We start from the raw sequence: 12,733 nt of genomic DNA, 5'->3' as shown, positions 1-12,733 counted from the left end.
ACAACGCTGAGGATGAATTCGGGCGTTTGTTGCACTCTATAGCATTCGTCATTCGGCGCCCGGCGATTCCTGGCAAGATTTACCGCCTTGATATCCCCTAAGGTTTGCACACGAGCGGCGTTGATGCGTCTCGCAATTAATCCTCTCCGACCACCGACGGGGTCGTGAACCGCTTTCGTCAGCTGCCATTCCCGCCGTGTTTAGTGCTGCATGAAGATCCAACGGTCGGTGCTGCGCCAGGTCAAAAGTTTGCCTCGTTCAGGGAGACGCTGTGGTAGACACGGCAGTTTTTGGAAGTCCCATCTGTCATATACGCCGTTAATGGTTGACTCAGCGACCCAGCTAAGATTTTCCGCTCCCTACGATTACGTTTTTCTAAAATTTTCCAGCTGTTATATACTCATAATTGCTCGCTATGGGCATAGTCATGTTGACTTGTAAATAGCACACTAGTGCGCAATGAAACACTGTTATATAACAAATATGTATATATGCGCCCGAAATCTATTATAAAACGTTATTACGGTGTTCGTGGTTAACGAAAAAAATGAATTCCCTCGCTAATTTTTAGCAACGGTTGGGACAACGCCTTTTCGTTATTTGCGCAAAGCATGTCGACAAACTAGACACGAAATCCACCCGAGTACGACACCGCGATAACCAGTTTCAGCTATCTCCTGCTATGCGATCAGCCGCGTTCTCTCTGCCGATTTAAAACTGATGCTGCTTTTAGCACGAAAGGAAACCGTCTCCGTTCGTTACAAGCCAATTACTACTCGGACCTTGTGTTGCCCCCTTGCTGGTCGCGTTTCGTGCCCACATGGTGGTCCCCTCCCCAGTTTCTCGCGTGCATAGCAACGGCCAGCAGCCGCTTTGCACACAAACATAGTCTCGGCGTCTGCGGCACCCCACAAGGCGGAAGGCATTTTCTTAAGATCGAATTTGTACTTTGAGCTTTTAATTAGGCATGTAGAGCGCCTATGTAAACCACTTCCAGTTTGACTTTGACATTTTGTTCCGATGGTGTGCGTATTAGTAACTGCGATACTTATGGCTAACAATAAACCACTGTGCAAAAAAAATTTGCTTACTATGCTGGCATCGCACTTTTTCCTTTATACGTCGATCCCAATATGTTAATTACTTAAATAAAAACAGACATGTTATTACCAATTAGATAAACAGACCAGTTAAAAAACAAAGAAAACATATAGGATCTCCTATTTTTCTACTAAAAGCCGAGAGATTTGCACATTGTAAAATGAGACCAGGGTAGAATCTGCTTTTTGGTTAAAAAGGAAAATGTATATCGCTTAAAACCACGTCTTCAGTTCCATAATGGAGTGCAGTTGATTTTGAGGGTTTAGTTGTTCTGCCTTTTGCAAGATAAATTCAGCTGAAACCAGCATATCAAGATCTTTTCTTGCGATATTCATAATTATTTTAACGAAAGATCACATTCAACTGTAAATTTTAAATGCTAGTGCAACGCAAGTATCGCGCTTTTCAGTTCAGGCCGACTGAAAAAAAAATCAATCCTTCTTAGCTTAACATAAGTATCTTTTCCCCATATTTACCACATGCGCCATAGGCCGACTGTTGACTGTAAACGCGCGGGTCAATCCCCCCGGGTTGAAGCAATGCACGAAGGTGGGGCTATATATGGGCACCTGACGGGAGTAACCCAATGTTTTGTGTTCGCCCCTAATTGGGTACCCACCATAATTTAGCCTTCACTTTAGATGCGCCGTGTGTTGGGTGTAATTAACGCAAGTTTTCGAAGCGGCTGAGTATTTTCAACGTTACAATCTGTCAGTTAGATAGCCCCCTAAACAAATGGCAGTAGCCTACGTTCTTGCACGTAATTAAATATTTACTTTTTTTAACAAATGATGTGGTATAATATGGCACGCCATAGTATTCAAATGTTCACAAAATTAAAACTATTACTATCATATATTTGTGAACAATTTTTTATTTATTTATGAAAACCTTATAACAGTGTAACAACACCAACCTTACTAGTTGCGCCCTAATTTAAAAATTTCATTAAACTTAATACAACATACACACAGCAATGTCTTCTTAAAAGTTTTCTTCAAAGCTAAACCGTGATCAAAAATAATTATAATGGCCCAACGACAAATTGCGCTCCAACTGCCAAACCAGCCCAACGCAACCAAACGGGCAAAAGGGGGTTGCACGCGATTTGCCCCACCTCTGTTGGGCGACGTTCATTACCGGCCCAGCCAAACCCATTTCGCGGTGCGGCGGTAAGCCCTGGGATTTGACTTTTGCCCGCAGCCCTACCATCTACGGTGCATTACCGCCGCACCACATCGCTCTTATCTTGGGAACGCTAAATACGCCCGGAGGATGCATGGTATGGTTCTGACTGTTGAAATAACTTACTTCGCATACCAAATGATAAATTTGCAAGTTGGTACATTACTCACACGGCTCTTACGTGGTATAATTGTTTATATTTAGCTGTTGTATTGTGCGCATTACTACAGTAAGTTGACCACGTATGTTTTTGGACGACACTTACTATAAAACTATAATAAAGACAACACAGTTAGGAACGCAACTTTAAGCGTAAAAGCCAAGTATATTCTGACGAGTTTAAATACTTTGTAGAAAACTGTGATTTCATGGTTGCCAAACGTTGTTGAAGTTTCTATTATAAACGTTTAAACCGGCTTCATTGTGTTATATTTTCGTTATAAATCTTCTTCTGTGTAAAGTCCGTCTGCCAGCAGCCAGCCAACCAACCAACTAGGTTCGATTGAACGGACGGTCGAACTAATGCGATTTTCTGACAAATCGGCTCTCGGCAAATGACACGCCGGGCCGCGGGCGCAGGGTTTCTTCGATCTGTTCTCCCGCGACCCGAGCGCAGCCATTTAGCGAGCAGATCGATGCCCGAGCGAGCTGGTCCCCAGCGACTTTGCTTAAGCTTTTGCACCCATGACCCCGCCTTATGCTTCCCGATGTGCTTCCTTGTGTGTCGTATCCAAACAAGCTTGCAGTCGTACGTGACTGAGCGATCGCGACGGCTCACTTCAGTCCCGAAGCTGGCGTTAGCTTATCGCTTACCGTGTTGTGCAGAGCTGTATGGGGTGAAGGTCCTACTTTTGTTTGGCGTTAAGGCTCAAAGTACGGTTTGCAGATGATGTTGCTACTTATACGCGCTCACAAACTTGCAGCGTCAATGTCGTGATCATTTAATAAAACCGTCTGTCTGCATGGTTGCCCCACACTACACCTAACCGTTGACATTGACGTATTTCGTTTCAGTTATCACTTTGTCTTTTTATTAAGCCATCACTTTCGCTTGGCGCCGGTGACTTTGACGTACTAAATACATATATACCGGGGTACATATAGTTAGCTTGGGTCTTGCGTCAGTTAGTTTAAGCAATGATACGATAATAATATAGTATCATTTGTTGTTTAAAGTCGCGCTTTACGACCTTATTTAAACACAAGTCTTTCTCGTTGTAAATTCGGTAAAATTTGCTAAATTTTTCCAACGGGCATTTCGATATTGTTTCTTGGCTTTTTAATATGTTTATAAGAATTGTGCAAATGAAAAAATCTTCTTCCATATTCAAGAAGAAAGATGCAAACTGTTGCCTGAACGACAATCAAACAGTAAGATAAGAGAACGTGCCTTGCCGCTTAGGTGGCTGTTTGGAAGCTGTGCACACATTTTACCAAGAACCTTCCGATCGTGACTCCGATAAGCCTGCGTAGTTGTCGACCTAAAAACAACGGAAAAGTCTGGCCACGGCAAGTGTCAGGTTTATTGCGAGCGCCTTGCAATTACCTTGACGTCCGTGCCTTTTTGTTTTTCGCCGACGTCGCTGTCGAGACAGTTCCAGCTGCCGACACTTAAAAAAGAGAAAGGAGCAACCAAAGTGCCTCTTCACGGTTATGCCGGGGGCGTATACCCAGAAAAAACTCGAAAACCTTTCCTACTTCCCCAAGCCATACCGTGGTCAAAGTGGTAGTTAACATGGCGTGGTGACATGTACCCAATACACAAGGTCTAATTCTTAGTTGCGGTGTGATTTCGGCACCAAAAGAGCGGCACCAAATTTCCACTTACGTAATAGGTTCGCAATAGTTAAACAAACACTCGTATCGTGGGTTTTATCGGCCTTGTTGTATGTGCGGTCTGTACTCCCTATTAGTAACATTGTGTGTGCGATGTAGCACGTAGGCTTCTATACTATTGTATATTGTCATACCATGAAAGTCGTTTCTTTTATTTTGCTTAATTGTTTTGCCGTATTAGTACATTACGTACCTTGATCGATATAGAAATCGAACAGTCCTTTCAAAAAGGATTTATAATCATTTTCAAATAAAACCAAAGTTTAACAAACGGTTTGATGCTTAATGTGAAAATCCAACTATACCTGGTTTCATCTGTAAAATACAAATAATTTTTTTACTGTATAAAAGTATGCCGGTTAGATGTACATTGCGTGACGTAATGCTTGCTAGAAAGCGTTATAAAAAAATAATGATGTTTACCCATGAGGCAAGACCGCTAACTTAACGAGCGAAAATATGAACTCAAAATCAACGAGCTGCAAGTTTCGATTTTAAAGCTACTCGACGAACGTGACCTTTAACCCGCCAAGTTTGACCTTGTCACGTTACATATGCGCACAACAAATGAAATGGAGTTGTTGCATTATTTATGCCCCAAACTCGAAATTAGTCCGGCTAACGTTTGTTTGCAGCATCGCTGACAAAATTTGTAAGTCGTACATTTGATTTGTTATTTCGAAATCTAGCTCCTATTTAAGGCACGCCGTTTTGTAATAGAGTTTTATCTGGTGTCGTAGATTGACACAATTGAAGAAAATTAGGGCCGTTTATATTATAAACTGTTTCTCATCAAATATACATGGTTCATGCGCACACGAATTTCCCATCGGTTTTGATCTCCTATTAATGATTGCTTAATTCAGGTAGTAATGGTGTTTCTTAATTTGGATTGCATTTCTTATGTGCAAGAATTTCCACACGACCTAGCGAAAACGACGTCTGTTTATTAATTTTTAACAAATTTCGTTCTTCGTATTTACAAGTGATTATCCGTGTATCCTTCTCTAAAAATATTTTGGACATCGCTCTAAGAAGGTGGATGGTTTATATACTTGCTTCTTTCTCCCAGGTTCGCTTACTATTCACAAAAGCAACTACAGCGACGATGGGAGGTACTACTGCTCAGCCAGCAACTCTTTCGGGACAATCTTTTCTGACGATGCCCGTCTCTACGTTAAAGGTACTATCTGATCAAATATTTTAGGAAACTAACGACCCCCTTACAGCTAACGTATGCTTATGCGGTCTCTCTTGTGTTTATATACTATAGAAAAATAATAGTTTTATCTCAATAAAATTAGCTAAGTTTGAAGCAAGTAGATTAAGATACAGAAAAAGTAAAAAAGCAAAATTTGGTTTGACTGCATTTTGAAAAAATCCCTCTTGAAAATGTAAGTTTTACAAATTTCGAGGCTCTAATAAAGTTGACATTTTTGTTAAGTTCGGGCGTTACATGTTTTTTATATTTGTTTCAAACGTTTTTCTTTCAGCCTTTTGTCTGGACGTGTATCTAAAATCGATAACTAAGACATACGCTTGCCTTTGCGAAACATATCAAAATTATACCCTTAAAACCCGATGTCGGTGTTCTTTTATGGATCCGTGTTACACTTATCGATTTTAATTTTCTTTCGTTCTTTCCTTGAAATCTTACTTCTGGATCGTACCATAGTGCGCGATCGTAAGTATATATTAGTAAAGTTAAACGTTCATGATGTTACAAAAACGACTACAGCGTTCATTATTTGACACTTCCAAAATAATGAACTTTTCATTTTGTTTTTGGGAATATTCGTGTTTTGCGAACATTCTCGTTTCATTGTTTGCATATTTAGGAATATTTTTGCTATTTATATGTGACGATGTGTATTCGAGAATCAATTGTTTAATGCAATGATTCTTTTCTGAATTGCTGTTTATTGAATTATATCGTTACAGAATTATTATATCCATATGCAACTATTTGCAAAGAATATTAGAAATCATTAGGACACTTTTCAGAATTATTTTTTATAAAAGAAACCATACACAACATGTTGTCTCTGTTGTTGTTGTAAAGTAGTGTTTGCGTACGCCTTGCAAAGCACTGCAGCAAGTTTGTTATTTTTAAACTGCGTAGTCCGCTGGAGGTATATCCTTACCTGTAAGATATTTCTGTCGACTTGGACGTATCAGCGGGCCCACCGTGAGAAATGTGACAATCTGCTACCTTAAATAAAGTTTATCTAAGCAGACGACTGGGTCTTCGAAATCAGATATCTTACAATGCCGTAGTGGTGTTTTTATACTGATTGGCAATAAACGTTAGGCAGCAAACGTACCCATTTCAAGCTGTTCAAATTATAAGCTGAGCTTCGCAAACTATAGGGTCGCGATTGTGCAAGGGTTACGCAACGAACAATATGGATTACAAAAATAGTAACATCAATTCAAGTGTTACATCTATCGGAAAGATTTTCGGAAAGTTTTGATGTAATATGGCGGGCCGTTGACTGAAGAGTTTAAATGAGCACTATACTTATACAAGCTCTTTCTTGTTAGTGTACATTGTACTTACAAGTGTGAATTTGTCATCCACAGTGCGTCGCGTTCCCGTGCGCTTTTCAATTAAGCCGCATGCGAGCTACGAAGTGGCGCAGAACGGCGACATCAACATCACTTGCGTGGCTGTAGGAGCTCCCATGCCCAGGGTTAAGTGGCGCAAACGTAAGTACCGGCATATACGTGGCTCTTTAGTGGATGTCACACTGTGGCGTATGAATGCGTAAGAACCTATCCCGGGCCCAAACGCTCACATAAAATCTCGGAATGTTGTGTAGGTCCAACCTTTTCAAATCAAACAAGGAAACTAAAAGAGTCACTTTACTTGTCCTGTAAAACGGTTACCAATTTTTGTCTTCTATTCTGAAAACAGAAACGCCATACGGTTTCGTGGACGTCCTGCCTGAGAAGTCGGCGGTGGTAATCGGACGGCTGGTGCTTCCGCTTAAGAATGTGCAAGAATCGGCCAACTACACATGCGAGGCGAGCTCCTTTATTAATGGAATCAACGTCACCACCCACGTGCGGGTCAAGGCCATTCCCAAGGTCAGTTAATGTCGTATTTTATTGAAAGTGGTGCTTTTCGGCTGATTGTGTATGTCTCATTTTAAGCTGAGGCGTGTTAATTTCTTCAATATGTGTTGAATACACTTAGTTTCAAGCTATTACCCCTGGGTAAGGGCGCAGGTGTTATAGAGTTGTACTATTTTCATGTAGGTTGTCTTCTGTCTATAGACAAGGTGCATAACGTATTCAATTCGAGATAGGTCGCATATTTTTTAATTAAAAACAATATTTATTCCAAATTCTGAATAATAAATAAACCATATAACCAATTTCAGTACTTCAAAGAAATCGACAGAATCAGCAAGCATGGTTACAAATTTACAATCTAGTATTAAATCCTGTTAAAATCTAACTTACTTAAACTGCTTGTATTGACGCAGCCTCCTGTTGATCTTCGGCGCTTGGGTGACGCAGGGATTTCGTCACAATCGCTCTCTGTGACGTGGAGGTCGGGCAACGCGGAGCCGGTTAGCAGCTACACCATCTACTACAAGCCGATGCTTAGTACGCCGCCTTACCAAACCCTGTACCAGGTTTCGTCCACAAGGTAAGGCCTAAAATAGTTTCCAAGATTCGGAAACTGTTTGATCTTCATAGTCTTCGAGCGGTTTCAGATCAAAGAAACGTATTTTTTATTTGATTCTCTTCCTGACAATGGCCTCCATTAGACGGCAAGTCTGTACGCTTTTTCTATCCAACGTTTCACCATTTAATACGTCTTTTATTTTCACTGCGCTAGCTGTATGCCGGATACGCTGCGGTTCTTCTGACGTTATTTGCTTACGTTGCGTCACGTGTTGCGCAAATAGGACCTTAAAGGTTTCAGAATATTCCCGACGGTTTAAGGCCAGTACAAACAGCCACCTTAAAACGTTATATGGCTTCACTTGGTTTCGACTTTTGCAATAATTCATTAAGTTAATTCTTTTTCCAAAACCATCTTCATATTTGTGAAGCTCTGTTGCAAAACGACGTAAATAAGAACTTGAAAAATGTAGAATTGTCTGTTTAATCTCGACGAGGCCATGTTGACGTTTGGGGATCGGCCAATCTAGCTTTTAAGAATCGCATTAATAACTAAGCGGATACACGTCAAATAACGCTTAAAAGGCTCATGCCCAACGGATCGCCTAATAAAAAATGTATTTTTTTGTTTTTTTGACTCCGCTTACGGATTACGATACATATATTCAATTAAATACAACAACATTTTACAAATATAGACTTTTCAAAGATTGGACAACGTTCCCATTGCAAAATTAGATAAACTTAACGAAACTAGGTGTCGATAAAATAAGCTGTGTAGCTTAATAATGAATGGCAAAGCCTAAAAGGTCGCGTAGACCTGTCCTATATCATCTTAATAAGCTGTGTAGTTATGACACCTAATGCAATTCGACAGTTGTAACCCTAGGTTGAATTTCCCTTTATTTTCCTTACAGCTTCACAGTGTCAGGACTTGAGCCTTATTCGATGTACGAGATTCGTGTGGCTGCAGTCAACGAGCAAGGGGAAGGAGCGAAAAGCACCCCGGTGTACCTCAGAACCGGAGAAGCAGGTAGGGCCACAACTATAAGGTTCTTTTTCTAAAACAGAACGCCCCCTTTTTGGCTTCTTACACTTAACCACAGTCATTTATTATTAAGTGTTCCGAATGTGTCAATGTTGAGGTTTTTTTCAGTCACATGAACACACCAAAATGAATTCCAGTTATCCGAGACAAAATATATTGGAGCACTTTCCCCCCTTTTGCTTACTTACGCCCTGTTGGATATGAAATGTTTTAACAAAATTCAGATTAGAGATTCTTGATACCGAACCTGCAAGGTTACCGCTTCACCTGGCCTGTGGTTTGTTTTGTGACGAGGGCGACACGCCATAGGCACTCACCCTTTTATAAACACATTTATAAACACAGAGGACAGTAGCCCGAAATGCGCGGGCTCCCGTTATTTGCTTATACTCGTGATGCTGGCTAGTGGCCCAAACACGACTTAGCCTTTTGATGCGCAGGTGCACCCGTAAAACCGTCGGTTAGATTCGGTCGACCCGAAGCGTGCTGGTTTTATTTGGCGTGCGACATCAGCCAGATGTTCCTTTTTGCTCGCTGTACTGTGCTGCCTTTTCTCAACTCGTTATCACCGAAATTGCGCACAGCACAGCGGTCCGGTTGGTCTAAGCGCTTTCTATTTTAAATATAATTGAGATTGTGACATAAAATCAACGACAACAAAACAGAAGTAATATTTCTTACTGTAAGGTTTTAATTATGGTCGTGTGCTGTTCTCGTTTTCTCTAAATGCTTTGCGCTTGACCTCTTAAAAGGAAGTAGGTAATTGCTATCGATTTTATGGAAAAGGTCGCACCGATTTAAAAGGCTTTGTGTTTTGTCCTGCCTGGGGCTTATGTTTGCGATAAAATGCTAGATAAAACCTACCTGCCTCGATTTATTAATTTAATGTATATGATAATTTGATGTATTTTTTAGCTATCCAGCATTTTGTGTAGGACATAAAGAAAAAGAAAATCTATTTTAGTGTTATATTCACAGAACTCATTTCTAACAAATTCCGTATATTTCTATCCTTTGCCAACATTTAAACGTACGGAGCAACACTAGCTTTCCTCGCCCAACTGAGATAAACTAAACATATCTTTTGCGTTCGCACGCGGCTAATCGGTTCTCACACACGGCAGTGCAACTCCCACCGATTGTCGTTCGCTGTTGTGGACACACATAGGATGAGCATGTAGGGTAAATAAACAGCGAGAAGCGATTGCACTGACGGACTAGGTGCAATACTCGCTGCCGTTTGGATCGCGTTCGTCGAAACGGTGCGCTTTAGTTCTGTTTACATCTCTCGCCCGTTTAAGTTTGCTTTTCTTTGCATCGGTCTTTAGAAAGGCAGTATTGGCCTTTCGAATGTTTACGCAGCCGGGCTATTTGCCTAAAAAACAATTGCGATCATTTAACGTCCGTTGGCCTGGTATTGTTCAGTTTGCTTCTCATACCGCGGCGATTGCGCAAAAAAAACGTTGTCCCATGGAGCTACAGTTAACTTGATTGTTTATTTTCAGCTCCGGGAAGTCCCCCTGTTGATGTGAAGGCCTACCCATACGGCACCAACACCGTCATGGTTCGTTGGGGTGAGCCCCTGCGCAAGAACGGAAACGTTACCAGCTACAGTGTCTACTACACAAGCCTGCCAGCCCTGCCAATATCCGGTATGTAAAATTTTCGCTTTTCCCACCTGTACGATTAACAGATAATTAAAATACGCACATGATTCGACCTTTTTTTATTTAAGACAAACCTTCGGCGTGTCGAATAAGAAGATTGGGTGGCTCCAACCACCTTTAAACTAGAAACTTTCCGTTTTGTGTCTGACAAATTTTATTGTTTATTTTCCCACGGTTGTATCTTTGGAATGCAAGCCTATACAAAAGAAAAAATCCCGCCACTGCTTCGTTTATGTTAAAAAAACGCGCGATAAGTAAAACATTTTTGTCAAACCTAGACATATTATAATAATGCAGCTCATTGAAACCTAAAGTCCCAATCCTGTTTTATCTTGCGGTGAAACATTTCGTTTTTTTCTTTGTTTTGTTTTTGTTAATACCGTCCAAATCCGACGCGACTTTCAGCCGCCCAGCGTCTGAAAAAGCATCTCGCGTATTACGAAATGCTGAGTGAGAGCGACTGATTAATATTGATGAGCGTGCTGCCGAATTCGAAATGTAAAGGGTCGAAATTGTCTTTGTAACTGTCGCACACGCGCCATAGTTTTGCTTTGTTTATCCGACTCGTGTATTTTTCGCTGTTTGCGCTCGGACTTGAAATCGCATTCTAGTCGGACTTCAATTATTTATGCCCCCCCCCCCCCATATTTCGAACCCCGGCGCTTTCGTGTTCGTAAATATTCATGAGCGCACGCGTCCACCCCTGTCCCCTGCGAGGCAAATCAATTGTCACGGAAGATGAAAAGCGGCACCCGGAACTCATTAGACAGGATATTGACTCGACTGTGGTCTGCGGTGCTTTGGCGCCTCGTCAAATCTGTAATGCATTGAGACGCTTAATGCGCGCCCTGTCGATATTTCTGCCGGTGTGATTTTAACGCGCGGTCGTCGCGAACCGCCTGATGTCAGTTTTCTTCCCGTGAATTTCCAAGGTAACGCAAATTCCTTCTCTTGCGCCTGTCAGTCGATTGCACGCTAATGGCGCACCCCTAATAATAAAGCTTGTCAAAATTTGAAGGATAAATATACCTACGTTGGCGAAAGAATAGAAATCAACCTACGAGTTGTTCGGTCCGGAAAAAAATTACAGCTTTCTATAAATCTTTAAAAATATAGATATTTTATGCTTTCGTGGCGCATTGTTTATCCTGGATAGAGAATAAATCAATTTTTTGATTCCATCCAAACGTTATCGATAAAATCGATCTATTTTTTCATGTTCTGATTCATCAAAGCTGTTTTTAAAATAAAACAAATTCATTAAATCGTCTGCGACTCACTAGAAACCGTCAAGCAATTTTTCGGTGTTAGACAACAACACTGCTACGTAACCACTTCAATAGTCCAAATACGCACGTAATGCAAAAAAAAAAACATAAAAACGTTTCAGAGTGGAACTCGCTGGTGAGCGAAAAGCGCCTGACGTCACTGAAGGACCTGACGCCACACGCAACTTACGCGATCCGATTGGCTGCTGCAACTTCCGTCGGCATCGGTCCCATGTCTGAAATGGTGATGGTGAAGACCGACCAAGGAGGTTTGAACATTGTGTATATGCTTATTCGCTAAAGGCCTAACTTGTTCGTAATGTACAAGCATTACGAAGTCGTGTTATTTTTCGAGACATGCCACAAGATAACAAGACCCAGTGGTGCTTTTAATACCTAAACAGATTACAATATTTTTAAGGCAGCCAGTTAGTTTTACCAGAAAACTGTAAAATTTAAGTTAGATGTACAAACTGGTAATGCCAGGCCAGATGTTCGGCAAAATCAATCCACTTCCTAATATCCAAACTTAAAAATGAATTATTTCCTGTTGACCTGTGACAGGAAGTTTTGTTCTTTTCTAAAAAAACTCACTCAATATTTTCGGCCTACAGTGCCGTCGCAGCCACAGGATTTCCGCGGAGTAGCTCTCTCGTCGAAGCGGATTCGCCTGCAGTGGAGCACGCCTTGTTATGTCGGGCCAGCCACCGAGGACGGTCCCAAGCCCAGTATCAACAACTACATACTCTCCTACACCAGCTGCAATGGCTCGTCCTGTCCAGAGGTAGCAAAAGTGACGCAATATTATTTCGCAATACAAACTCGCTTTCGTCTGGTTAAGTTTCAAAAGATACCTCACAGTATACGCCTAGCCATAATGAAGCTGTATGTTTGTAAGATTTTTTTGTTGTCGTAGCCATAACGCGCTTTTCCTGTATCATAATTGGAACCTAAGATTAACCTTCCTCAATCCTTCTTAGCTGTGTTCAAAT

General features: G+C 41.2%; 1 protein-coding gene across 3 annotated transcripts in view; it reads left to right on the top strand.

Moving 5' to 3' along the window:
• The window catches only part of LOC146164493 (receptor-type tyrosine-protein phosphatase F-like), a 49,216-nt gene that overhangs the window by 19,694 nt on the left and 16,789 nt on the right, over window positions 1-12,733 (top strand). For all 3 annotated transcript variants that reach the window (XM_083381400.1, XM_083381398.1, XM_083381399.1), the window contains exons 5-12: window positions 5,195-5,305; window positions 6,706-6,831; window positions 7,040-7,212; window positions 7,614-7,780; window positions 8,676-8,791; window positions 10,312-10,458; window positions 11,864-12,010; window positions 12,356-12,525. In XM_083381400.1, the coding sequence (XP_083237526.1) occupies window positions 5,195-5,305; window positions 6,706-6,831; window positions 7,040-7,212; window positions 7,614-7,780; window positions 8,676-8,791; window positions 10,312-10,458; window positions 11,864-12,010; window positions 12,356-12,525 (1,157 nt within the window). The remainder of the gene's footprint in view (window positions 1-5,194; window positions 5,306-6,705; window positions 6,832-7,039; window positions 7,213-7,613; window positions 7,781-8,675; window positions 8,792-10,311; window positions 10,459-11,863; window positions 12,011-12,355; window positions 12,526-12,733) is intronic.

This window comes from Ascidiella aspersa, chromosome 2, assembly GCF_963924565.1.
Source record: "Ascidiella aspersa chromosome 2, kaAscAspe10.2, whole genome shotgun sequence".
Lineage (NCBI taxonomy): Eukaryota > Metazoa > Chordata > Ascidiacea > Phlebobranchia > Ascidiidae > Ascidiella > Ascidiella aspersa.
Note: the sequence above shows the minus strand (reverse complement) of the source record. Positions and strands in the feature narration are given on the sequence as shown.